Source organism: Hakea prostrata, chromosome 3 (genome assembly GCF_041222555.1).
Source record: "Hakea prostrata isolate BN-2017 chromosome 3, UWA_Hpros_2, whole genome shotgun sequence".
In the NCBI taxonomy this organism is placed as follows: domain Eukaryota; kingdom Viridiplantae; phylum Streptophyta; class Magnoliopsida; order Proteales; family Proteaceae; genus Hakea; species Hakea prostrata.
In genome coordinates, this window is record NC_142602.1 from 13,970,553 (window position 1) to 13,998,383 (window position 27,831).

Sequence of the window (27,831 nt, forward strand, 5' to 3'; positions counted from 1 at the left end):
CAAGTTCCAACTGCTAACCAACGTAGTCTGTTCTTTTAGCCGTTCCATCCACTCCTTTATACAACCGATTTAAAGGAAACTGTCATAGCGTTATCACCACTCGAATTTAACGGTCAGGTTCTTACAGGCATCACAAACAGGATATTTATTTTATTTAAGGATAATTTTAGAGAAAAGAGGTTGATGTTAGGGCTTTTTTGGTATTAACTCTAATCCTCATTATATATATAAATAAATATATATATTATGTGTTTGGTATTTAAATTCCATATTTGTTTAAAATAATAGAATAACTTCTAAAATAGTTTTGTCTATTATCGATAAAGTTCATTTTATTCATGCACAAGCCACTTCAAAACCGATTACCAAAAAAAAAAAAAAAAAAAAAAAAAAAACTTCAAAACCAAATGAAAACTGATGACTAAATAATAAACATACATTCCCCCCTTATGAAAACCTATCGTTCCATTTTTTTTTTAACTTCCAAACCTAGGGAAACATTATCAAATTTCTTCGTTTATCAATTTTTCATTCTATAATTTATTTTCAATAAAAGTTATCAAACATTATTTATTTTTCACCCAAAATAAATTCTTAGTCATTTTTATAGTTATATAAAATAGAGATAGATAATTGTCACAACTTAGAACTGTCATTTAGGATTCCATCTATTAACATTCAAAATATCTAACATTGAGACTTAAGAAGTGCAAACTTTCGGTGAATTTTGCAGATATTTCAGAAGATATTTCCCATTTAATTCACCATTTTCTTATTTGTTTTATTATTTATAATATTTCAAACATGGGTTTTCAATTTTTCATGCATGGCCGCGTTCATGTATGACTTATATGGATTGTGGCTAAAAATTATGTATTTTATTTTAAAAGGATTTGTTTAGACAATTCACTCTTCTATCTCATGCATATTAATATATGACATCACATGGATATGGGGACCGAGACATTAATGAATCAACTGACTTTAAAGCCTCCATTACCAAGCTGTCAAATCAAAATGTAATTTTATTGAAAATTTGAAATGAAATTTCAAACCACGAGAAGGTGAAAAGAGATTGCGCTTTCAAAAAAATATTAATAATTAAAACTGAAAGTGACACTGACATGACATATAAAGTAATGAAGGCTTTTTAATTTTTTAAAATTACATTTTTTTTGAGAAAATATGTGAGTGTATCAACTATCAAGTATCAACCAGAAATTCAGCGATTTCTTGTATTTTTCGTCTCCACCCGGTGAAATGTTTCGGTTACCACCACAAATTTCGGTTTGAATTTCAGCGAGATATTGTACCATAGACGTGAGTGTTACTTTGAAATCTTACCGGAGACGTGCCTTGGACTTGGAACATCTTCTTAACATCTCAAATGGACTAACCATCAGTAGCCAAATGTCAAACGTTGAAGTGATCAACCCAGAAACCTCAAGGACATGCTGCTGTCATAATCAAATCCAGAGATCTCGTGAGGTAATGAGACTGGAAAGGGATAGAAGGTTCAGAAACACGAGATCTCAATGAGTGAAGACTTATTTGCTCTCTCTTGAATACCGACCTCGCATTCTCTTCAATATAACAAAACAAGTGCATTACCAACCAATCGCGAGTCTTCTTTCTAGACAATAAATACCAACAAATGAGACAATCTCAGACAGAGAAACAATCCATCCTGCAATTGTTTTATCTGCGATTTTTGATCCCAGATTTCTTATGGCTTGTCTTTCTTGTACCATTGAATTGGAGCCCAGGACCTTGAGTCAAGGAGAGCTCAACAATGCCCGGGTAAAACTTGTCATCCACTTGTATTTCAATACTTTCCTCTGTTGTTTCTGTTTTAGTGTTGTCATGTTAGCTGTTGCTACTGCTCTGTCTGTTCTTGTTTGATTGCTGAGACTTGTTTAATGTTCGCATTATAATCACCCCATCTTGATGAAACCTGAAAATTTGTTTTAACTCCATCACCATATAAGCTGTGGCGTGCAGAAGGTTAATCCAACCAGAATTGGCAGCACATGTAATGACTGATACATAGATTACCAAATGTTCGAGTCCTGAGCTTCCCTTGACACATGAGATAAACACCTTATAAAGCTTTACATAAGACTATAAGAACAGTCACCAACAACATGTATGGCAGAATGGTTATGGTCATTCTTAGTCTATGACAGAAGAAAGAAAGCTTTCTGGGTTCAGGACTTGTTGTCACTCAAACTACAGCCTTTGTACTACCTCATTATAATCACAAAATTATAACTTACTGCTATCATAAGTGCAAACTGACAGACTTGTTTAACTTTTCACTGCAGGAAGCAGCAATAGATTTAGTTTCAAAATTGGAACCTCAAAAGGCTTCAAATGCGCTCATTGAGGTACTCCCTATTCCTGATGTATTATGAAGTAATACTTTGGTTGGGAAATTTACCTTATCAACTGCTCATAAAATGCCTATATAGGGACACGGACCAGTAGTTCCACTAAACAGGATTGAAGAGATGCTCAAAAAGAGTGAGGAAATTCACAACATTACAGAAAACAAGGAGAGTGCTCAAGCCACTGGAAGATTATGTGAATGCTCTGGAACTTCCACTAGCATTGGTGAATCTCCTGAGGCAGAAAAACTCAGGGAGCCCCTTTCAGCTCCTTTTTGAAGCTTTTTTATTGTACTGATTCATGTGGTTAAAATGATCCAATCAGATCCCTTTATTTTTTTTCTTCACATGAGAAATCTAGTATTGGAGAGGTTGCATTAGGAGTTACAGCCACAGGATACGTGCAAAATCGTAGGAAGTAAAGTGGGTTGATTGTGCATGCAAAAATAGTGATACTAGATATGCAGTTTTCTATTCTTGAAACATTGTACATCAAATATCGTTAAATTCTAGTTTCAGTTCACCTGGTGATGTAGTACTGCATAGGATTATGGAGCTCAACTACAAGGAAAGGTCGATGGCACTTGCTACAGATGATTAGGGTTTCGATAATTAGAAGAGATTATAAAAAAGATCTCCTGGGACCGGCAAACATGGGTTGCCAGCATCACCTGCTTACACTTGTATTTGGTCATTAAAATTAAAAATGATTTCAGAATCTCATTTTCATTTGTGCAACATCTGGCTTCATTAAGTGCATCCAAATTCATAACACTCAAATATGGTTGCAGAAAGAAAGAAGAATTCTCCTGACAGATAATGGAAATGAAACCAGCATCAAAATAATCTTCATTTTCTGTTGACTGTACCTCGAGTGGACAAAACTGTTAGAGTAGGTTGAGTTTTCCGGTCACTGAATCAACCAATCTTTTCCTACCTGCTCGAAAGATTTTACATTCAGAATATGTAAAAACAAAACATGTATGTAAAGGATGAACAAGAAGAGTCTGATGGAAATTGATAATAAGGGTCAGGCCATGCAGTCATTCACATTGAAGGGCTTTCACATAACCTTTTCTTTTCACAAATTGAAAGAAGTGACTATGACAAAGGAAAACAAAATTACATAATGAATTTTATGGTACTTCAGCAGTCTAAATGAATGCATGTTTTCTATGAAACCAATATGTTACATTGGGATACAAAGGCAACAGGTAAGTAACCATATAAATTTAGGGAAAGGTTTCCACAATGTTAGATACCCACACTCTCATAAAGTCTTTCTCCTCCCTGAAAACCCCCTTTACTTTCTCTCCTCTGCTCCCACTAGCAAAAGTGATCAATACCTGGCCATTGGAGTGGCATGAGAAATCGTTTCCACTCTGGCTTCATGTGAAATCTCCTTCCATAATTTTCTCACTGCCATGCACAATTAACATAGAAACTGGGCATGTGAACAAATAAAAGAGTTCCCATTTTTTCCCCTTTCCCTTCTCACTTGTTGCTTTCATCACAATTTTTGTAATTCAAGTACTTTTAAGCATATGGGTGGATTCAGGATTGTCTCTGGGGAAGGTAAAAAGTAAATTAAAGAAAATGAATCTGACTTGAGAAGTTAAGGCTAATCACAATGCTAACTAACAGAATTGGTCAACAGAACCATAAAACCTGGATAGGAACAGGATTTCTCATACTAAAGCCACTCGAAATTGATCATGGCAACAAAATAATTCAGCTTGTGGTTTATCTGCAAACTCTGAGCCACTTGACAAAATATGAATTTTCAGGCAATTTACGATTATTTAAATTTCAAAATTTTGAAAGAAGATATTGCTAAATCACAATAAATGTTGAACCATACAGTGGAGAGATAAAATGCCAGAAGGTCCACTATTTCCCTTCTCACCTCCCTCATTCTGCCAGAGCATTTAAAGTTAATTATGTCATCAGTAAAGTTGGACGCAAAGTACAAGAAGGTTAACCCAGACCATCCAATAGCCAGAAGAGGCAAATTAAGATGTTAAACAGGTAGTTAACATGCAATCTGAAGTAGCTACACTAAGGATCATACCAGGCCCGATGGCAAGAACTGTCTTTGATCCAGCCAAAACCTGCAATAGATACAGCTTTTCTTCTGAACCAAGATTTTCTATCTCAGGATGAAATCTAGAAATTAATGACAGCATGATGAGCCTAAATGAAGGGGTAGCAAGTCCAAAGACAATGAATGTACTAATTTGTATTGAGCCTAATATCAGGCTTGAACAGCAAGCCCATTACTTTAATCCAATACACAAATAGGCAGAAATGCACTTTAAGGTGCTATATGTTTGACAAAGAGAAGTGGAAAATGTAAAAAGGGATGGGAAACTAATACTTTTACCCCACAAACTACCACAAAAGTAAGTATTTGATAATGTGGGGTCACAACCTTGTTAAAGCATTTATTCTCGCCAAGTAAAGTGGCATCCCACTCACTCCAAAGTCAATTGATAGAACATTGTCATTATTGATGGAAAAGTTCATTTTCTCTCTCTCTAGTCCTCCCATAGAATCCCACCCCATGTCTATTTCTTCTATCTCCAATTACCACAGAAATATCCTGCCTTTCCTTCCCTTGCACCCTACCCACCTTGTGGCCCACCCTCCGTCCCTGCCCCCGGCCTAAGATCCTTCTCCTTGTTCCCATAAGTATACATGGCCAGAAAATTGTATACATATGTGAGAAACATTGGAATAAAGCTTTTGCATGACTTCCTTGGTTTGTCAAAGCAAGCTAAGGTCTGGTTAATGGTTCAGTAAAACTTAATTTCTCATTCGACAGATACGCTAATATTTGATAAATTTCTAACAAACTGGTTAATTTCTCAAAGCAGAAGCAATGCCTTTATATTTGGTCATATGAGTAATGGGGAAACAAGAAAGAAAATAAAAAACATTACTGCTGCAAATAATCACAGTTGTGGGATTATTTTAGAGGAAATAAACACTGGGTTGGTTATGCATGTGTTCAGCCTTTGAATGTGTTTTCACAGTAATGGGCGACTTTGCTGAGCCAATAATATGCATAGAAGGTAGGCATAAGAAATTAGCTAAATTTCTTTATTTCTTAATTTTCAACCATTAATATAAATATTAATATTAATATTTTGAGTGTGAAAAAAAAAACTTATTACGAAAGAAAGATGGAAACATGGAGCCCCTAAAAGGGGAAAAGAAGAAAATTACATAAGAGCATACACTAAAAAAGCAACACCCAAGCATTAAAGGAAAGAGATAGAGGGCTGGAGTAAGGAGATGGCAAGCCCCAAGATACAACAATTAGCTTGTTCCTTGGGGAGTCAGCTTAACATTTTGACACATCAAGCTTTGTACATTTTGGCAGCCCCAATTTTTACACTATTTGTATATATTCAGGGAGTGTTTTCAGAGAAGAGGGAGTTGGCCAATATTGTTAGACCTATATATATATATATGGATCCTAATAGATACATGTATGAGATTTGTTTCACAGTAATATGTAAGAACCTGTGTGCGCCCTGCATCAGCAACAACAAAACTGGGAAGGCCGAGGCTCTCTGCTGCTGCCTTAAGTTTATTCCTGATTGAATAAACAAACAAAAATAGCACACATCTAAATTGCTCACCCTCAACCCCAAAACACACACACACACACACACACACACACGAAAGGACAGCACTGGAATAATAACACAAGAATACTGTTTAACAACCATCCTCCCCATGATGGTACATGGATTGAGTATAAATAAAATCACCTGCTTACATTTCCTGTTGATTCTTGCATGTCACAACTATTTTAGGTTGGCCATATTGCTCCCATTGACTTAAAAGGGACCTCTGGCTGCAAAAAGAGACATCGAGACATTCTATTACCTTGAGTTTGCACACCCATTGTCCTAATCAGGAGATTCCAAGCATATTTTTTAACTAACTAGTGAAGGCAAAATTTTCTTTATTGGAAAACAAAAGGTGCCATGTTCATTTTGAATAAGTCCATGAAAAAAATAGCAAAACCAAAAAGAAATTAGAGGGGATGTAATAAAATGGGTTCAATTGTCCATGACAGACAACCCAAAAAATAAAATGCACACCAAGCTGAGCCCAAGAATTCCATTTCCCAACTATATGGATTCACCACAGTTCTCAAAATAACATCCACACCCAAGCTCAGCTCAAGAATTCTTGTTCCCAATTAAATGGGATCAGCTACATGAGTGCTGATTCACCATTCAACACTGGTTATAGCCATATTTATTAATAAGCCCAATGCTTCTACAGCTTGCTAGTCCTTCTTCCTAGGTAATCTATGATACCATAAACTATAAAGCTAACTATGACAAATAAAAAGAGTTGAAACAAAGTGAAAAGCACCTATACACCATAAAACTGAAAGTTAGATCTCATTATACAAGATCAGTCATCCCTATAAATGTAAGCTTTCACTTTTATTTCTTGTAGAAACAGTGATTTCTCATATGGCATATGGAATAGTGTGAGTTTTGCTCTGACAATGAACAAAATTTTACCTTTGCATCAGTTCAGCATAAATTCCTGTGGCTGCATCTGCCAATTTAAAGTTAACATTATATCAAGGTAGAGTCTTTTGTAAAGAAGATGAAAACCAATTCATCATGGCAGAGCAAAAACCGACAACTTACGAGCACATTGAGATGCAATCTTTCCAGCTTTCATCTTCAAGTCTTGTCTAACAACCAGGACCTGCACCAGCAATCCCCAGCCAAAAAATCAGATACTATGCTTCATTCTGATTCCCTATAAACTCTACATTTCATAAATTTCAAAACAACTAAACAGATAGCTTACATTTGGTTCCCAAATATAAAAGAATATATATTTCAAAGAAATTAATGATAAAGTTCAAATCTTATCTGTTTAGGAAAAAAAATTATTTATTTTCAGAAGTACTAATGTCTGACCAATAAAAATTAATGCACACAAAAATGTCCAGCACCTTTTTTTTTTTTTTTGTTGAAAAAATGTCCAGCACCAGTTCAGAGGGTGATTAGAATCTGAACCAAAATATCTTAATTTTGACTTCAAGCATTCTGAACATTCAATTATGCAATCAAATCCATGAGCTTTAATGGAAGTACACCTATGTATAGTAACAATTAGATGGTGCAATAGGAATGATAAAGAAACAAGATTATCAAGGGAAGTACATCATGACTGACCATTTTGAGTTCGTCACCACAATCTGAAATTAGACTTTGTTGTTGCTGTTTGCCACTGTTAGATAAGGTTTTGTTTCCTTTGGAATTACTTCTGGGAGTTCCCGATAAATCTATAAGCAACCCAAGCATGAAACCGACAATGAGACCTGGTATGAAGTTTTCAGGCCTGAAACTCACTCCGAACCATCCTTCTTCTTTATGCCCCTAAATTACAAAATACAGAAGGCGGAAGCAAAAAGAAGTTTAAACGTTTAGTCCCGTTGAGCTAAAGCAATGCGAGGTAACGAAGCATGAAATTAATTATCTTCCCAGAAAATTACTTTCTTTGAAGATTGAAACTGCTTTCTAAACGAATCCAGCATCTTAATCGAGCATTCGCAGACACAGAGAGAGAACCAGAGAGAAGAGTCCTTATTCCGGTGTTGTAAATTCACTATTGCAGATCTTACAGTGTTGGTTTCTCTCCGGAATTACCTTTGGGAGGATTTCAATAAATTTTACAACTTAACTGTAAACCCTAAACATACGCAAATCGTACTAATGAGTTTTATATTCCCCACTCACTTCGCGCACGGTACGCCACACACCACAGGCACGTTAATGTAGAGAAAACCTCCTGCTTCAAGGCTACAGTTCTCCGACTAGCAAAGAAATTACTCTGCAACATCCACTCTGTCCTATTCCCAACTCTAACGGCTATCCCTGTCGTACCTTCAAATCTACTCTAAGCATCTAACGCACAAATTCCTCTACAAAAAGCAATCGATCAATAACTTCTGCCGTGGATCTAGATTTTTGCTCTCTCGCAGATCAAAAATGGAGTCCGTATCCTCTAATACAACTCCATCACCTCGCCATTCGTCGCCGGTATCCTCCAGTACAGACCAGCCATCATCACCTTGTCACAGGTCGCCGTCTCGTTACAAGCTCTTCCAACCGCCAATCGCCGACCGGATTGTTCGAGCCTTCCGCCACCGTCTAGGGCTGCTCCACCGCTCAGGCGCCAAATTTTTCGTCCTCGGTGACTCTGCAAACGTCTACACCGTCACTCTAGCCGCCACCCCGTCCTGCACCTGCCCTGACCGCACGACGCCATGTAAGCACATCCTCTTCGTCTTCCTACGTGTCCTCGGCATCTCTCTTGAAGACACGTGTCTCAGGAGAAGAACCCTCAGGCCATGCCGGCTCAACCGCCTTCTTGATTCACCTACCTCCCCTGACTCGTGGGCTGGGGTTCGCGTACGAGAGAGATTCCATCAGCTCTTCACGCATTCATCAACACGTGGCCAACGCTCAGTTGTGGTTGACCTGCAAGATGATGCCACGTGTCCGATCTGCTTGGATAGGATGGTAAAAGAACAGAGGGTGGTGGCTTGTCGTGCGTGCGGGAATCCATTGCATGAAGACTGCATGCAAGCGTGGAAGAGGAGCACTGGGAGAAGGTCTGCGACTTGCGTGATTTGCAGGGCGAGGTGGAGGGAGACGCCGGAACAGGAAACGTATTTGAACCTGGCGGCGTATGTTAAAGAAGAAGACGAGGAAGAAGTCGATGTCGAAAACCTTGAAAACCTCTGTGTTGTTTAAGGTTGTGTTTGGTGTATGTTTTAGCAGCAGATTCTGGACAAGAATTCTAGAACGCATTTTGTAATATGAAAATAATGAAAAATTACGAAAGCGTTCTAGACCTAGAATATATTCCTAAAATTAGTACCAAATGCAGCCTAGTTTTTAAGTTTTTAAATAATCAAGTGATTTAAATGACGCGAGCCAGCCCTGGGTAAAGCTTGGGCTCGCCATATTTAGTATTTGAGTCAGGCTTTTATGGGCCGGACTTTAACATCTCAACTGGGCCTGGGATAGTATTAACTATTAACACCCGTAAGCCCACCTCCACAACCCACCCTAAGAAAAATCATAAATTAACCCGGTCGGTTTGAATCAAATCGTTACTAGAATCGACCCACTGATTCTTTTCCCCATATTTTTGTGAATCACAGATTTGCCCCTAAAAAGGATGAGGAACTACAGATTTAACATGTTAAATAATTGTAAATCGGAGTGAGTCGCTGGTAACCAAGGATCCGAGTCTAATTTGCCGAAAGCATCTTTCTGTCTTTCTCTGCTGCTCTTTGTTGCCAACTGTATGTCTCGTTTCGTTTCCGGAGTCCAAAGTGCAGACTTCGATTGAGAGTGCAAAGAGGAGAGATTTCGAAACCTGAAAACCTACAAAGAGATATTCTCATTTACCCGGAGATTTTTCATGTGATCTTCTCTCTTTCGAGGTCAATATCTGCGAGGCTTCTCACCGTATCAATGGAAAATGCATCCGAAGGGGTGCCAGGAGAGAACCACGATGCTATGGAGGTTGGAACCACCGAAGAGAATTCTTCGACTGTACTTGATCTCACCAGTTGTCAGCTCCATGATCTTGACGGCATCGAGCTTTCGCCGAGCTTAGTTGAGTTGGATTTAACCGCCAATCGGCTATCGGCTTTGGATTCTCGAATCAGTCTCCTGACGCAGCTCAAAAAGTTTTCTTTGCGCCAAAACCTTTTCGATGACGCGGGAGTCGAGCCAATTTCTCGATGGGATTCGATATCGGGCGTTGAAGTATGTAGTCACACTCGCCTCTCTCTCAATATATTTTGGCGATATCAAAATCACATTTCTGGACTTAGGTCATTAAATCCGATTACTGTTCCTGATGAAGTTGGTCTTCAATCAGAAATGCTATGATTGTTGTTTTACCCCTTCTTAATTCAATTGACTGTACTGTAAGCGTTGGTTGGTTGCCTTGTTTACAGGAGCTGGTGCTCAGGGATAATAAACTAACGAAAATACCAGATGTCAGCATTTTCAAGAGTCTCTTGGTATTTGATGTTTCCTTCAATGAAATTTCTTCCTTAAGTGGTTTGTCCAAGGTATCAAACACACTTAAGGAGCTCTATGTTTCGAAGAATGAGGTGACTAAAATGGAAGAGCTTGGCCACTTTCATGAATTGCAAATTCTTGAACTTGGTTCCAACAAATTACGGGTTAGAAATTTTTAACTCTCAGAAAGTTTTTTTATGCAATTTTGAAGTCTTTAAACTACCCAGTTGGTTAGTTAGTTTACTTGAAAATGTTGTTCAAATCGAAGACATTATGGTGATCCATTGGTTTTCAGATTTCTGCCTATTTATTAGCATGATTTTTTGTGGATTTTGGTTCTTGTTGCTTCTTAGCCTAGCAGTTTATGATAGAATGCGGACTTTGCTACTTCAGGTAATGGAAAATCTGCAGAATTTAACAGTCCTGCAAGAACTATGGCTGGGGCGGAATCGTATCAAAACAATTGACCTGTGTGGACTGAAATGCATCAAGAAGATTAGCTTACAGAGCAACCGCTTGACCTCTATGTTGGGATTCCAGGTATGCCACCACAGAGCTTTATTATGCTTGGAGGGAAGGGATTTGAAAGAGGCTACTGTAATAGTTTTCCGAGCACATTCAGCTAATGTGTCTTCTTCTCTAAAATTACTTCCTTCGTCAGGAATGTGTTGCTCTAGAAGAACTATACTTGAGCCATAATGGCATCGCAAAGATGGAAGGATTATCAACATTAGTAAATCTCCGAGTTCTAGATGTTTCATCAAACAAATTAACAGCTTTGAATGACATAGAACAACTTACAAGGTACAAATAAATGCGGCACATTGGATCTGGTTGGCCTTTTTGTGTTCTCATATTTATAGAAAATACTTGTAGGTTGGAGGATTTATGGCTCAATGACAACCAAATAGCATCATTGGAGAGCATTGATGTGGCTGTTTCTGGATCTCGGGACACGCTGACGACTATTTACCTTGAACATAATCCATGCGTATGGTTCCAGTAAACTAAAGACTGCTTTTATTTCTCAACTCAAAAGCATTTGTTTTTCGTACACTTTCTTCGTGTTTGGCTGTATCTGATTTGGTGCAATGACGTGCTCAGATTTATTCCGATGGGTATTTCTATTATTTCCAACTGTGGTACAGGTCATGCATAGAATCCATTCAGAGAAAGTCAACTGGAATTTTACCACACATTTGGAGTTCACTTCTATTCTGAAGAACCATTTGTCTCTTTGCGAATCCACAACAAAAGATATTTACTTAAAATAATAATTGAAAAGTTGTGATTGCAAGAAGGATCTCCATAATCTTTGTTGACCTAGAAAAAGCATATGATGGGATCCCTAAAGAGTTACTTCGTAACTAGTTGTGAAGAAAAGTTTTCCTAGAAAATGTGTGATGTAGTTAAAAGATATGCATGATAGTGTGGTGAGCAGCGTAATATCTGTTGGGTGGTGGGGGTCAAGGTAGTAAATTCCTAATTACAAATGGACTAGATCAATGATCAGCTTTAAGCTCTTATTTTTTGTGCTTAACATAATGATTTAAGCAGAAATGTTCAAGATCAGGCATTTTGGTGTATGTCTTTTTGCAAATAATATCCTTTTTGGTGATGAAACACGCGAGATTAACAACCTTACAATCACAAGGTTTTAAGACAAGTAAAACAAAAATAGTGCGTGTAACTTTACTTGCATTAGGATGGTTAATGAAATGGTAAAATTTGATGAAAGGAAGATTCCACAAGGTGATTATTATAGGATAATTTTGCACAGAATTAAAGTAGGACAAATGAATTGGAGAGGTATCTGTGAAGTGTTGTATGGTCGATGTATTCCTTTAACAATGAGATTTTGTGTGTTTGCGATAAAAAAAGATTTTATACATTAGGCATGTGACCAACTATAATATATGGTGTTGAATGTTGGATAGTTGAAAAACCATTCTATAGATAAACTTTGTGGAGCTGACTAATTGTAATAAGGATATTTGATGGCTAAGTGATAAAACTAAGAAGGATAAAGTAAGATTAACTCACTAGAGCTGATTCTGGAGTGGCTCAAATACTTGATAAGCTACCAGAAAGTTGTCTAAGGTGGCTTGGCCATGAATGACAGAGGCCTCCAAAACTTGAGTATAGAGGAGAAATTTGACTCCAACCAAAGGAACTAGAAGAGCTAATGGCAGGCCTAAAAACGATCGGATGAAAAGTGGTGAGGAAAGACATGCATAGTTTGGGGGTAGACTTAAAATGACTATGGGAGTGCTAGAGAGGAAAGACATGTATAGCTTAGGCCTTGTATCAAATGTGATTTTGAATGGAGCTGATTGGAAGGCAAAGATCAATTTAGTTGTTGGAATAAGGCTGATGTGATTTGTATGTGGAATGTGTGGCTCAGACAGATCGTGCCAACGGCTAAGGCTCTCTTTAGCATAGTTTATGTTTATGTTTATGGCCTATTTATGAATAATCAATTATGATAATAGGTTATGAGTACCAAATAATTTTTGTTTGGTTACTACTAGACGTAATAATATAATGTACTATCTAACAAGAAATAGGTTTGGTATTATTAGGTGAATAATATATTGTGTAACATCAGTTTGGGTTATTGGTTTACCTTGTAAAATATATATCCACTTTAGTTTTGATTTTGGCTCGCTTTTGTTGGTTTGTGTAGTTTTTAGTATTCCTAAAATATTGTTAAATGGGAAATGGGAGCAATGAGGAGGTTAGAGAGGGAGAACATGGTTTTGTTCTATTTTTTTGCTGTAACTTTACCTTTTTACCCTTACTTAAGTAGTAATTGTGCGCATGTTCAAAAATTAATAGTTTATGGTGATAATTCATAAACAGTGTTGGTCTATTTATGAATTTATGCTTACGTCAATTTATTTTAATGAGAAACAGGGGTCATAAATCATACAAAATGTATCTATTTATGTTTATACGTTCAATTAATGATAAATTTAAACTATACCAAGGAGAACCTAAGAAAAACATAGGAGAAGTAATTTTGTAAGTAGTAGGCCACGAATTCGGCTACAGATAAGAGTTTTTCGTAGATGGGAGCTGAACTTAGGATTTGGACTTGATTAATTGATTCAACATGGTTGGAACAAGGAAAGGTGTAAGCATCTAGGCTATGGTAGATTGGATTTTGCTGCTAGGTTCCAAGTCCATCCAGGTTGCTGCTTGTGTGTCTTTTGTTTGGATTAGTTGACCATGTTTATATTTGAACTGTTAAAGTCTTGGGTTCTTGAAATCAAAATTAGATGATTTTGGATTATCCAAACTACAAATGCAGTTCTCAGATTGAGTTAAATCAAGACCCAAGTTGAATGAAAAACTAAACTACATAGTTGCCACCATCAGTCCATATCTGAAAAGTGTGAGCCTAAAATAAATACAGTATCTTACTTAATACTAAACGGTAACCTTCTCCAGTCAGTTGACTTTTCTAATTAAATGTATCACTAAATATGTATTGGGTTGTCTGTTGTCCTGAATGGTAGCTCTTGATCCAGGGAGTAGCATGACATAGACTTGTTTGATTAGTCTTGGGTTCTGCACATGTTGGGCTTTTGATCCCATGGCTTTTCAACTTAATGGCCACTTTTTGGGCCTAAAGTATGGGGAATAAGGTTGCATATGTGATTCACTAACTTGTGTCTTTTCTTATCTTATTTTTAAGTTGTTTCATTTAATCGAACTGGTTTGCTGTGGTACAGTTCAAGTAATTTTAGTAGATTTCTTTTATTTAGTTTTGTAAATTTTTAAACAAATGTCAACCCCCCTCTCCATGCATAAGAGAGAAGTACTATGTTAGCATGAATCAGTTAGGGTGGTTTCAGTCCCTAAGTGTGATTAGACAGCTGGCATTTAGGCCTTACAAAGTCTGGGGGGGGGGGATGTTCTTTACCTGTTGAATGTTGAGAAAAAAAATAGAACACGTGAAGCTGACTGATGCAACTTTGTCTTCTTCGCAAAGAACTTGGTTTTGTATTTGATCAAGGCTGGCTTAACTGGTGTTTGATCCAATTTACACCTTCGGTGGGAAGCCGGGTGGTTCTTGTGGTTATCTTTTGCATGCCCCTTACTGTTCTACAGTCAACCAGTTTGATCTCAAGGTCTTGGTTATAACTGACAAATAAATTGGTCCCCAACCTCCATTATCCCCATTTTACTTTTCTTGATCCTAAGTTCTACATTCAGCCCGGACCTATCCGGCTTGTAAACCAATCCAAACTTTGACTGGTTTCTTCATTTTCCTATTAGGAAACTTTGTTAAATTTGGGGCTGATTTCTCCAGTTGAATCCATTCTAGTTCCCCCGCTTAATCCTAACCTCGGTTCTTCGTTTATTTCCTAACACCTGCTGCTGAATCTATTCATATAACTGGTTTGCTGATTTCAGTCTATTGCATCACTGGACTTGGTGAATTGAAGACCTATCAACCTTAACCTCCATTGCCCTAACTCCTATAGTTCTCCTGGTATCCTCATTTGAATAATTGCCTCATTGCTCTTCTACTTTAACCCTAAAATTGATTTGCCCTTTGAGATTAGATCTTGGTTTGGTCCTTTGTTTGAGCATTTCAAATTCCATGCCCTAATTCCCGTTGTTCTGCTGCCCTAGTATTTTCTTTGTCGTTGTTCTCCTAGTTTCCTCCACGTGATTTCTTGTCCCATTGTTCTCTTGGTCACCTACTTTGATTTCATGTTTGTGTAAAATATATACACGAGTTGTTTCTCTATTATATATGTAAAGCCCCTTTTCTAGATCCATCTCACATCAATAACTCGATCCCTTCCACCTATAGGTAATTGACAAGTTTCCTTTGAAGTGGATGCCTGAATGCCAAGCATGGCTCAACCTTTGGGATTAGATTGTGATTGGATTCCTAGTTTGAGCAATTTGAATCAGAGATTACATTTTTTATTATTTTCAAATTGATGTCTGTGGGGCCACTCCTGGATATTCTTCATGTTGCTCATTTATCTTCCTTCTTATTTCTACTTTTTACTTCTCTTGTAACACCTTCATCATGGCTTCACTCATCTGACGTTATTTCTTGGTGACAAGCATCCTACAGCAAGAAGGGTATTCATAATGTTCTATTAGTGAGTTATATTACTTCTCTCAAGTTTAACTAGCATGATGATGAAAAACTCATTATCTGAGAAATTCACCCCCCCCCCAAAAAAAAAAATAAAATAAAATAAAATAAAATAAAATAATATAATTAATTAATTGGCATGTTTCAGTCCCTCGAATTTACAAAGGCACAATTCAGTTGTCTGGCGTTAGTCATGTTGGCCACCTTTTCTTTGATTATACTTCAGAATGAATAACTGATCGAATAAACTGAATGATTTATGCTTTATTTTGTGGCTGTTAATCATAAACATTATCTTATCCTTCTTATCTTTAATCTGATTTGCAGTTTCCTAGAATTGTGTTTTGTATTTTTCTTTTCTTTTCTTTATAGCCTCTCTATTTTGGTGGGATTGCTGATTAATGACCACTTTTTAGATCTTTAGATGGGTTAAATGCGGGATTGTGGTATTACTGTCCACATGTTTTCAAATTGGCAGCCTTACCTTCTACCATTTTGATGTAACAAACCCTGACTTCAAATTTTTGTATTTTTTCTTTTAACAATCTTTCTTTTTTGGGGGGTTGGATGGGAAAGAGAGGGGGGGGGTTTATGACGGTGAAAGTTGTCTGATACTGGTATTCTACTCTAGATCTCCTTGTTTTTAATGAGCATTAGTCTAGCAAGATGCTGTGACTCTGGATTTTAATTGCCTGTGTATTATACTCTTGAGTTGCCGGTAGCCACTGCCATTGTCCTAGAGTGGGAACAGTTGTCTAGTTTATGTCTGCCAGATAGCAGTGCATGATGCACCTAAATTGGTAATTAGACGGGCACAGTCCCTTCTCTGCTTATAGATTGCAACCCAATATGAGTTATGTATGGGAAGGTATATAAAGTAAAGAATGCTTCACAGCAACAAGAAGCCTTTTCCCAACTAAATGGGGTCGGCTACATGGGTTGTTGACATCCAATCAGCTTTGTTTGACACCATACTAGATACAAGGCCTAAGCCATGTTCAAACCACTTCTCTTATGGTTATCTTAGGGCTGCCCCTAGTTCTTCCAATTCTTTCAATTTGGATTAAATCACTTCTTCATATAGGGGTATTTAAAGGGCTCCATTGAACGTGGCCATGCCACCTCAGTTGACTTTCTCATGGCTAATCATTTATCGGAGGTACTCCTAGATTAGCTCTAATGTGATCATTCCATTATCTTATCCTTCTTAATTTTGCCACTCAGCCATCTTAACAGCCTTTTTTTTTTTTATGAATAAATAATATATTAAAGCAATAGGCAGAACAACAGGAGAAAATACAAAGCGGGAAAGAGAAAGAGGGGGGGGGGGGAGGAGCAAGGAGCTCAAGAAAAGGGGGTGAGAGTGCAGTTGACCCCAGAAACTAACAATTAACCTATTTCTGGGGTTGTCGGCAACAGGGGGATGGGGAAGGGAGAGCAATCTAGAAGAAACATCAAAGAAGATGGCTTTCCAAATCAAATCTAAGGAGTGAGATTTGGGAGTCCATCTTCTCAGGTTGCGCTCCCACCAAATGTGATGGATGGCGGCACTAAAGACTAACTTGCCAAGGCAATCGCAAATGGAGTTACCAGCAAATTTCCTAGAGATCCAAGACCAATCACGAACAAACCCGTATGAGCGTCTCGAGAGGGGCCAAATGGATGCAAGGACTCTATCCCAAAGGGGGCGGGAGAAGGGGTAGGAGAAGAAAAGGTGGTTAATGTCCTCAGAACCACTCCAGCAAAGGGTACAACTAGGGTTGGCGGGGATGTGGCGGCTAATGAGGAAAGATTGGGTAGGGAGAGCAAGGTTAAGAGCTCTCCAAAGGGTGAGAGAATGGCGGGGGATGTGACCTTTGAACCAAACCAAATGGGACCAGGGGACAAAGGGGTGGGGACATTGGAGAAGGCTCCATGTTGAGGAAGTGGTGAAAGATTTGGACGGTGAGGCGGACCAAATGGTAGTATCACGGGGGAGGTTCAGGATAGGGGGGAGAGAGTTCTAAACATGTGTGAGACTGGGGTGGGGGAGAGGGGACCAGGCCCCGAGGGATATGAAGGTGTCAAGGGTGGCAGTCTTAGGGATGCGGGTCTCATAGACTGAGCGGGGTCCAAGAAGAGTGAAGAGAATGCCCATCGGATGCCAAGGGTCAAGCTAGAAAAGGGTGGAAGAGCCAGTCGAGACTTGGATAGAAATGGCGAAGAGAGCATGGGGCCGGAGGAGAAGTAACTTCCTCAAGATCCAAGAAAGATTTGAGGGACAAGAAGCAGTCCAAAAGGAGTCTTGTTTGAGAATGTAGGAATAGACCCAAGAGACCCAGATAGAGTCATGCTTGGTAGCAATCTTCCAAATGAGTTTGAGGAGGCAGGCCAAGTTAACATCAAGGATGCGACGGATACCTAGGCCACCCTCAGCTTTGGGACGACAAATCGCAGCCCAAGAGATGGGATGAAGGAATCTGGAGATTTCTTGGCCTTTCCAAAGAAAAGCACAAAAGAGGGACTCCATGGACTAGATAATGGATTTGGGGAAGGAAAAGATACCACTCCAATAAAGATTAGAGGATTGGAGGACAGATTGAATGAGCACCACTCTCCCAGCAAAGGATAAAAGCTTACCTTTCCAGAGTTGGAGCTTTTTCCTAATATGATCAAGCATAGGGGAGCAATGATGGCTGGTGAGCCCGGCCGGGATGAGGGGGAGACCAAGGTAGGTCACAGGGAAGGAGCCAGGACTGAAACTTGAGAGCTGCAGAAGAGAGGCTCTGGTAGAATCCGAGACACCGGAGAGAAAGAGAGTGGATTTGTTGAGGTTGACATGGAGGCCAAAAAGAGATTCAAAGAAGGATAGGGAGGAAAGAATGGTGGAGATGGATTGATGGTCAGCTTTGGAGAAAATCATGAGATCATCCGCAAATGCTAGGTGGTTAAGGTTAGTGGATCGGCATTTGGGGATGGGAGAGATAAGGAGCTGATCCGTGTTAGATTGGAGGATACGGGAGAGGACCTCAAGAACCAGGGTAAACAAGTAAGGAGAAAGAGGGCAGCCTTGGCGGATTCCCACCCTAGAGGGGAAGAAGCTAGCAGGGGAGCCATTTGTGATGAGAAGAAGGGGGTGGAGATACACATCTCAATCCAGTGGATAAAAGCTGGAGGGAAACCCATAACAGAGAGGACCTCGCTAATGAAATCCCAACAGATAGAATCGAAGGCTTTGTGAAGGTCCACTTTCAAAAGAGCAGTTGGGGAGTGAGAAGATCTTTCAAAACCCCGAACGATTTCCACGCAAAGGAGAATATTGTTCGAGATGCTTCGGCCCGAAATGAATGCAGATTGGTTAGGGCTTACAAGAGAGGGAATAACCTTCTTGATTCGATTGGCAAGGATTTTGGAAATGAATTTGTAGATGACATTGCAGAGGGAAATGGGGCGGAAATCAGAAAGAGAGGTGGCTCAAGGCTTCTTGGGAATGAGGCAAAGGAAAGTTTGGTTAATGGAGGAGAGCTGAGAGGGATTGAGAAAAAAGCTCTAGATGGCATGGACAAGATCCTCCACAATGAAGTCCCAGGCAGACAGGAAGAATCCCATACTGAAACCATCACGGCCAGGGGCACAATTAGCCTTGTGAGAGCGGATAGCAAGGAGGATCTCTTCACGGGAGGGGATAGAGCGGAGAGAATCCAAATCAGAGGGAGAGACGAACTTGTTAAGGAGTGAGGGGTGGATGGGAGGCCGAGGAGAGACGGAAGGCGGAGAGAGAAGGTAGGAAAAGAAAGAGACAACTTCATTCCTGATACTAGGGAGATCAATGATCCAGGAACCGCTCCTAGTCAGGAGACCAGGATTGGAGTTGTAGTTCAAACGGCCCTTGAGGGAGCGGTGGAAGTATGCAGTGTTTGCGTCCCCAAGTTCAAGCCATTTGATTCTCGCTTTTTGTCGAAGAAAACATTCCTCTTGGGAGGAAAGGGAACAGAGGGTAAGGGAGAGCACTCGCTCTTCCTCAGCAAGAGATATGTTTGAGGGATCCCCTTGGAGAAGGAGCTGGATTCTAGAGAGGTCTGAACGGCAAGAGGAGACTTGGGAGGAGATATTTCCAAACGTGGAAGAGTTCCAGGATCGGAGGGCAAGCTTTGTGTTCCTGAGCTTGCGGGCCAGGGCAATCAAGGGGAGAGAGGTATAATGGGTCGGCTGATTCCAAGCCTCGATGACCGTGGGGAGAAAAGAAGGGCAGGAGGCCCACATATCGAAGAATTTGAAAGGCTTGGGGCCGGAGGCGGGGAGGTCGAGAATATGGAGGGTGCAGGGAGAGTGGTCAGAGAGACTGGGAGGGGAGAAATGGGCATGGGAAGCAGGGAAGGCGGAGAGCCAGGGCTCATTAACAAGGAAACGATCTAGCTTGGAGGAGATACAAGCTTCCCCAATCCGCCGGTTTTGCCAAGTGAGAAAGTGGCCAGACCAACGAAGATCGGAGAGACCAGTATCCTCATGGCAAGAATTAAAGTCATCCATAGCCACAGGGTCAGGGAGGTTTCCGCCAACCCTTTCATTCGAGAATCGAACGATATTAAAATCACCCCCTATACCCCAAGGGAGGCCTTCAGCAGTAGGAGCAAGAGAATGAAGATCATCCCAAAGAGGAGAGCGGTCAGATGGCTGGTTAAAGCCATAGATAATGGTGAGGAGGGGGGAGGACGAAGAGGGAGAGATGAGATGAAGGTGCATGAATTGAAAGGACGAAGAAAGAAGGGAAATTTGAAACTTAGATGGATCCCAAGGGATCCAAATGCGGCCATTGGGGGCAAGGTTAGCATTGGAGAGGAAGGACCAAGATGGGGCAATAGCCTTGGCAATCCGAAGGGCATTATCGTTTTGAATATGGGTCTCAATGAGGGCACAGAAAGAGGCTTTGGATTCACGAAAAAAGGATTTCACATCAGCTTGCTTAGAAAGGGCATTTAAACCCCTTACATTCCAAATAATAATATTGGACATGGACATGGACATGGCTACTATTGGGGAGGGGAAAAACCGGCTGAGTTGCTTGAGGGCAAAAGGGCAGCATGAGAAGCGGGACTGGGGCACAGTTGACCAAGCAGGGGGAGTCTCACACAATGGAGAATGCAGAGGGGAGGGAGTTTCAAATAGGTTTGTCTATTGAGGAGTCAGAATTGGGAGAGAAGGGACAAAGGGGGTAACTCGGAGTGTTCGTTTGGGGAGAGCTCACGGAGGATGGTAAGGGAAACCGGGGTTGGGGAGTTTGGCTTCACACACGTAGGGCAACCTGGAGGACAGTGGGGATGTATCTTTGCGGGGCATACACAAGGGGTCAACTGTGGGTAATGGGTCCTGAAAGCTTTAGATAGGTTGGCTTTCTTGATGGGTTTAGAAGGCTTGTTACAAGTTGGGCCCCCCCCCGAGAGGGGGGGGCCCCGGAAAAGAAAGAGAAGAGAGAGGCCAAGGCGGGGGCGGGGGGGGGGGGGGGGGGGGGAGACCACCCCCCCCCACATTTGGGGGGTGGTGTGGTTTTTTTTGTTTTTTTTTTTTTTCATTTCCTTACTCCCCCCCCCAACCCGAAAAGAGGCGACCCCCCCCACCCCCCCCCCCCCCCCCCCCCCCCGGGCCGCCCCCCCGTCTTCCCCGCCGCCCCCGAGGGGTTGTGGGTTGGGTCGGAAGGCTTTGGATGGGTTGGCTTTCTGATGGGTTTAAAAGGGGGGGTGGGCAAGGCTTTGGATGGGTTGGCTTTTTTGATGGGTTTAGTGGGCTGTCGGTGGTTTGGGCCAATATGGTTAGATGGATTTGAAGGTTTTAAAATTTCTAAAGGGTTTAAGGTGGCAGATGGGCTTGAGAGAATAGGCCCATGAGGCGATGGGTTAAGGTGGTGAGAGAAGGCGATAAGGATGAAGTGGGTTCAAAAAAGTCGATGGGGCCCACTCCATCCTTATCGGCTAGGGTTTTAAAAGGATGGAGACTGGGAGACGGAACCAGAAGCCGTCGGCGGGGAGGAGCAGGATTCGAAGGTTTTACAAAGGCTTGAAGTGGTAATGGAGGGCTTAGCTTTTCGATTGCAGGAGGGGGTGAAAGCTGAAAGGATGCTACACCAGGGCTTTCGTGATTGGCAGGGATGAGAGGAACTTGATTTCACGATGACCTGGAGGCTGAAGCTTCGTCAATAGAGCCTACGGTGTGAAGAGATGGAGCTTTTGGCAGGTCCTTGTCAAAGAGAGCAATGTCGCTCCCCTGAGGAGCAGGGTTTGCAGAGAACAGAGTCAGAGGGACTAGTGGAGCAGAACCAGGAGAGCTTCGATTTTTTTCTGGTTTCTTCGGTAGGTTTTCGTTGGAACATAGGCCGGAGCTAAAACAACAGGGAATACCGTCACCAAGACTTTTTCCAGCGCATCAATCAGAGGGATTTGAGCTGGATTAGAGAGCACTTCTTCCATTTTATCTTCAGGCGGCAGAGAGGAGCAAATTTCACCGGGAAGCCGAGGATTCACAGAGTTCGGCAGGGGCAAAATTCCATCCGAAGTGTTGACAGCGGAAAAACCAGATTTGCAGGAGGTTACATTATGACCGAAGGAGGTACAGGCGTCGCATCTTTCAGGGATCCAGTCATATGCTATAATTTGGTTGTAATGCAACCCATTGTCGTCTTCGATGATGATATGAGGGGGGAGGGGTTTGGTTGCAAAAACTTCAACGCAAATTCTAGCATACGAGAGACGCTCCAAATTTGCAGTTTTCAAGTCAAAATGGCAAAGCCGATTCTACTAAGGCATTCTTGATTCCAGAAATCCAAAGGGAGCCCAGGGAGGTTGAGCCAGAGGGGAATAGAGTTGAAGTCGACCCTGGAAAGAGGCAAAGAAGGTTCCCAGGACTTGATGAAGATGGGAGACTTACCAACGAACCATGGAGATCCTTCAATGGCTTTAGCCTTGCAAGAGGGAGAGGCAAACTTGAACAGGAAGGTATTGGCATCGATCAGGTGAGTTTCCATTGATCCTTGAGCACGCCATTGCTTAGCTAGCGATGTTTTAACAATACCAAGGGGGGGGGGGCAAGTGCCAAGAAATTGACTGAACACAGCGAGATTCCAAAGATTAATGCTATCAGTAGTGACTTCAGAAGGGCAGTGAACCAGGGGGGCTGAGTTAGGGTAGGGAGTGGGGGGGATGAATGAGAGGCTGCAGCTGTGAGAAGGTAGAGATGGGATTGGTGAGTGGGAGGGTTTAAACAGGGAGTTCCAGGCTTTTGGGGGGGACGCAAGGGAGCAAGAGATAGCAGGTTCAAAAGGGTCTGTGGAAGGGGAGATCTCAAGTGGGACGATGCTATAGGGGGCAGAAGGGGGAGTAGGGATGGATGGTGGCTAGAGGGGGGGAGATGTCGGAGCTCATCACTCAACTTGAAGCGGTGTGAACTGCTGATGGAAACGGAGATTCTTTAGAGACGGTGGGAGGAAGACGAGAACCTAAGGCCCAAAGCGTTCTTAACATCCTTATTCTACTACATTAAGTTTATTTATATGATACTTCATAACAGCCCAACACTCTGTACCATACATCTTAATTGGTTGTACAACGGTCCTATAGAATTTTCCTTTGAGCTTTAAAAGAATATGTCGATTGTATGAGACCCCTAATGCACGTCTCCACTTCATCCATCCTATTTTTAATTTTTTGAGAAATATCATCCCCGATATCCCATTTTTTTATTTATAATTGAGCCCAAGTACATAAAATAATTGCTTTGTGGAATCTCCTTATCAAGTTTCACCCCCTTGTCATCCATCCAATCATGACCAAAGTTATACAGTGGATATTCAATCTTCATTCTATTTAGTTTAAAGCCTTTAGATTCAGAAGTTGCTCTCCATGATTCTAACTTGGTATAATCCCATGCTTGTGTCTCATCTATCAAAACAATAACATCTGCAAAAAACATACACCAACTAATCTTATCCTGGTTGTCTTTGGTTAAATCATTCATCATATGTTCAAATAAATATGGGCTTAAAGCTGATCCTTGATGTAGCCCAACTATAATTGGGAATTTACCACCTTGTGGTGTGAACCCAATTTTAGGGTTAGGATTTCTTGGATGGTCTCCCTAAAATTAAGGGTTCGCCCAAGATAATCTTCTTTGAACCGGCAAATAATACCAATGGGAAAGGATGGGGATGTAAGGAGGGTCTTGAGAATGATTAATGACATTGTAATCTAAGGCTTCAAATAGAGATACCTGAATATCTAAGGATAAAGTTATTGATTGATGGGTAGCTGGAACTGGGCACTGGATGGTAAGGAAAGAATGGGGATCTCTAAAGAATTTATGGGAGGGTCCTGGAAAGGGTTCAGGTTTTAATAAATTTTTTGGATAGTGGTGGGGTTATCAGTCTTTACCTAAAATTAATTGGGAAGGGAAAGGAAGCCTGCAATTGGGTATCAAAAGGGTTTGGGATACCTAAAAGGGGAATGGGAAGGAAATAGTTTAGTTAAATAATTTGGAGATAGATGGAAAAGATGTATTGTTATAGGGTTACCTAAAATTATCTACGAAGGGGTAGGAAGCTTGCGATTGGGTAAAAAGGGGAAGGGAAGCTTGTCATTAAGGAAGGAAGAGGTGGGGGAGCCTTGCGGCTTGGGGGAGGGGGTGTTCTTGCTGTATTCTTGAAAGAATCCCAAGAGTCTTCTGATAATCTTGATTTTCTTCTTCTTCTTTCTTCTCCTTTTCTTGTTTTCATTTCTTTTTTCTTTTTCTTTAGTTTCTTTCTTCTTTCTTTTCTTTTTAGTCTATTTCAATTCTTCTGCAAGTCTCAGAAAATTGGGGAGAGAAAGGCTGCCACAAGAAGGGGGGGAGTTTTGCTGCTGCAAGTGTGGGTGAGGGATCTTAGGGTCTGCACCAGAGAGAGGAGGGAGGGGTGGGGAGGGGCTGCAATGGGTTTGGGATGAAGGGGAAGGGAAAGGGACTAGTGTTGTGTGTACTTACTTGTAGGCTGCCGGAATTGGAAGAAGGTTGCTGGTTCTTGAATCAAGATGCTGCAATCGAAGGCAAGAATACTTGAAATCCGTTGTGGCTCTCCCAAAGAGAACCATGACTTGTTTCCAACAAACAATGTTCAAAGTTCATTCAATGCAGACTAAAATTTACAATCATAGGCTAGCTTATATATAGCCTTACATCAAAAAGAAAGAATTCAACCCAAACTGGACTTAACTGGAACTTAGAGACCAACTTAACTAGGGTTTCCTTTATAAGCTAGGATACCCTTCTACAACTAGATAACAATCACCAAAATTAAAGAAACTCTCCTTGAAACAAAAGACTAACTTACCTTTAAGAGTCCTTTAAAGAAAGACTACTCGAGAACTCAACTCGCAATCAAACTAAGAATTCTAAACAAGACTCTAAAATTGAATTCCGGTATATAATTAGGGCTTTAGTTGACCAAATTACCCCTTGTTGAAGGTTCGGATAGTATTAGGCTACGTTTGTTTGCAAAGGTGGGGTGGGAAAAAAGAGGTGGGAAAAAAAAACATGTGGGTCCTACATGTAGTGGGGTGAGGGAGAAGAAAAGGAAAGGAAATGGTTTTGTGAAAAAGTGATGGGGTGGGTCCTACTTTTTACTTTTCCCAACTTTCCCTCAAAATCCCACCAAATATGTGGGGTTTTAAATAGCTGGGGTGGGAGTTGACTGCCCATCGCGGCGGTTCCTTAATTCAGGCCTTGTCTCCCCTTTCCCACCCCAAGCAACCAAACACTCTACCATTTTAGGATTTAAAGGAAAAGTAAGAAATTTACACATTTTTCAAGAATTTTCCCACCCCTTTTTTCCCACCCCACCTTTATTCCAGCAACCAAACGCAGCCTTAGGTGCACCACTTTGCTGGGGCCTTGGGTCCCAAACCAGGGTTCTGCCGGGGGGGTGACCCTTGTTCACATCAATACTCTCCTTCTGGAAGGCATTCATCTCCTGATGAATGTGTTGATCAAATGCTCCTGGTTTGATCTTCTGGAAATCTCTAGTGTGGACTCATCCTCACATCTTGTAATGGGGAGGAAGTAGCATATATGTGGCCCCTTGCACCTTTCTTGGACAAAACTCTGGTATGGTAGGACTAGTGAGGATGAAGTCTTCAATCCTAGGGGCATTAGAGTGGCTTTTGTCCTTACTGACTAATACTCCTCCAAAAAAAATTTTGAGACCATATGGAGGTCAAGTCTCGCATGGAATAGGGGCTGGTGTGGTCCTGATGTCTGTGGGCAGCAACACTTTACCTTCATTGTCAAGGGCATAGGGAACCTCTGGTGGAGTGGGTACCTCATCTATGGGATCTTCTAGGGCTGCCTTTGGTGGTGGCCATGGGGCCTTTGTGTCAGGAGTTGGGTAGTGAATGTTGGGGACGGCAACTCCTCTTCCTTGATGAGACTCTCTTGCTAAGTGATGTTCCAGTTTTTAGGGTATTTTTGTCAATCTTTTCTTGCACATTCTCTAGAGGAAGCTTCTGACTTGGTGGAGGTGACTTGTCTGTCTAAGAGGATTCGGCCTGGCCTGTGTGGTCACTCAGGGTGTTGTCCTCTACTTGCAAAACCTCCTGGAGGGGCCTAACTTCAGAATCAACTGCTAGAGTGAATTTCTCAATTTCTGTGGTGGAGTCAGGCCTTGGTTGCTTTCCTGACTGGGTCCTTCAAATTTCGAAACCACGAAGTGCTGCATTTTGGTATTGGGATTGTTCTGGGTTGCTCTAAGGGCCTGTCTCTTCCTGGCTTCACCTTATGGAATCAAGCCTGAAAAATCTGGGAGAAATTTCTGGATTTGTGGTGGTGGCTCTACTTCAGATTGAGAAGTCTTTGACTTAGTAGCCTGTGTTAGCATCTCACTACTCTCCTCCTTGGGACTTTCGAGGTCTTTGGTGAAGACAGCTAGAGGTTGCCGCTGGGTGTTGGGTTCCTCCTGAATTGAACTGTGAGCCTTTCTTTTCCTGTGTTTGCTGTTGTCATTCACTGAATATGCCTCTTGGTTTGGTATCTCAATATCTAGGATTCTTATGTCATCCACTTGAACTGTCAGTGGATGCCCACTTCAACAAAAACTGAAAACTTTCTACTTCATAGGCTCTCTGCATGAAGTAGAGATATCTAAAACCAATGATGGCCCTAGCTGGATTCATAACATATATACAACATTGGGGAATTTTATGTTCATCTTTTGTATTAACATTTTGGCATGTATGTTATTGTCAGCCATGTCCGTGAAAATACTTGCATATGTATACGTGTTCTGTGGTCTTTGGACGCATTTCCTCATTAATGTTGACCGAGAATGTCCAAAATTTTGCAGGCAAGTTCTCCAAATTACGTTTCCACTCTAAGGAAGTTCTTTCCAAGTATCCAGCAAATTGATTCGAATGTATTTTCGTAAGAATCTTGGCAGCTATGCACTTTCTGGTTATTTGAAGAGAAGAGTTATAGAATATGCTGATGGCCTTCACGAGGATTTGACCATCTGATGCAAGTTTGTTTTTCTGCGCATATCTATATTTACCTTTCAATTAATCCCCCTGAATTTTCTGTTTGAATTGTCAAAGCTTGTATTAAATATGTAGATTGTAGGTTAAAAATTCTATTTTGGTTCTTTGTTAAGGATGTGGCTAATCACTGGTAAAGAAACCAGAGCAAATTGGAGGCCAGGGGTTGTATAGATCCTGTGTGCTTGTTTTTATTTCATACACAACATTATAAAAGAAAGTGAAAACAAAGAATCTTAAAGTTTTGACATCCTCAACACTTGTCTTCACCATGTAGCACTACTTCATTTGAACTTTGTATTTCTTATGCAATTAAGAAACTTACGACTGTTGCATGATTCGTTTTGGGTGTAGTTTCCTTGCATAAACTATCTGTTGGCACTGTCGAGTTCTCCTATGCTGCTTGGCAGCTTTGAGTCCACATCGTATTTCACTCACCCAAGTGGCATTTCAATTAATGCCTCGAATATGGTTGTCAAATGTCAATACTGTTTGACTTTTCTCCTGGGAGAGAATCTCTCAATGAGTGTTTAATGACTACTTATTTATGCATGAGTATTGTGATATGCATGACTATGAATTTCTCCTGGCTGAACATTGTTCATTTTGTCATGTCGATGATGATCAATGATTCTTCCTATTGAACATGCACGAAGAGGGTTTACCAAAAGAAAAAAGAATATGTACTATGAGGCTCGAATGGGTCT

General features: G+C 40.9%; 4 protein-coding genes across 10 annotated transcripts; 3 read left to right on the forward strand and 1 right to left on the reverse strand.

The window, feature by feature from the left end:
- The first annotated feature begins 1,648 nt into the window (after window positions 1–1,648).
- Window positions 1,649–3,039, forward strand: LOC149020979 (uncharacterized). The gene is made up of 3 exons (XM_089149239.1): window positions 1,649–1,800; window positions 2,325–2,387; window positions 2,472–3,039. Exons 1-3 carry the CDS (start codon window positions 1,729–1,731, stop codon window positions 2,664–2,666), a joined length of 330 nt encoding a protein of 109 aa, XP_089005365.1. The 5' UTR covers window positions 1,649–1,728; the 3' UTR covers window positions 2,667–3,039.
- Window positions 1,786–8,728, reverse strand: LOC149020980 (uncharacterized). Of its 7 annotated transcripts, none has more exons than XM_089149234.1 (9): window positions 7,927–8,727; window positions 7,607–7,810; window positions 7,070–7,130; window positions 6,938–6,974; window positions 6,175–6,252; window positions 5,916–5,988; window positions 4,459–4,498; window positions 3,257–3,324; window positions 1,786–2,079 (listed from the first exon to the last, which is right to left on the reverse strand). In XM_089149234.1, the coding sequence occupies exons 1-8, from the start codon at window positions 7,966–7,968 to the stop codon at window positions 3,275–3,277; spliced, it is 585 nt and encodes a 194-aa protein (XP_089005360.1). In that variant the 5' UTR covers window positions 7,969–8,727; the 3' UTR covers window positions 1,786–2,079; window positions 3,257–3,274. The 7 variants fall into 7 exon arrangements, 5 of the variants coding, with proteins under 5 accessions (XP_089005360.1, XP_089005361.1, XP_089005362.1 ...); XM_089149235.1 differs by having other exon boundaries at window positions 1,786–1,954; window positions 7,927–8,725; XR_016172266.1 differs by lacking the exon at window positions 1,786–2,079 and adding an exon at window positions 4,249–4,303 and having other exon boundaries at window positions 7,927–8,725.
- LOC149020981 (SWIM zinc finger family protein / mitogen-activated protein kinase kinase kinase (MAPKKK)-like protein) lies at window positions 8,382–9,235 on the forward strand. The gene has a single exon (XM_089149233.1). It carries the CDS (start codon window positions 8,423–8,425, stop codon window positions 9,188–9,190), a length of 768 nt encoding a protein of 255 aa, XP_089005359.1. The 5' UTR covers window positions 8,382–8,422; the 3' UTR covers window positions 9,191–9,235.
- Window positions 9,236–9,674: 439 nt separating this feature from the next.
- On the forward strand, window positions 9,675–27,062 carry LOC149020982 (Leucine-rich repeat (LRR) family protein). The gene is made up of 6 exons (XM_089149241.1): window positions 9,675–10,216; window positions 10,411–10,641; window positions 10,871–11,017; window positions 11,139–11,281; window positions 11,354–11,468; window positions 26,938–27,062. Exons 1-6 carry the CDS (start codon window positions 9,920–9,922, stop codon window positions 27,016–27,018), a joined length of 1,014 nt encoding a protein of 337 aa, XP_089005367.1. The 5' UTR covers window positions 9,675–9,919; the 3' UTR covers window positions 27,019–27,062.
- Window positions 27,063–27,831: the final 769 nt, after the last annotated feature.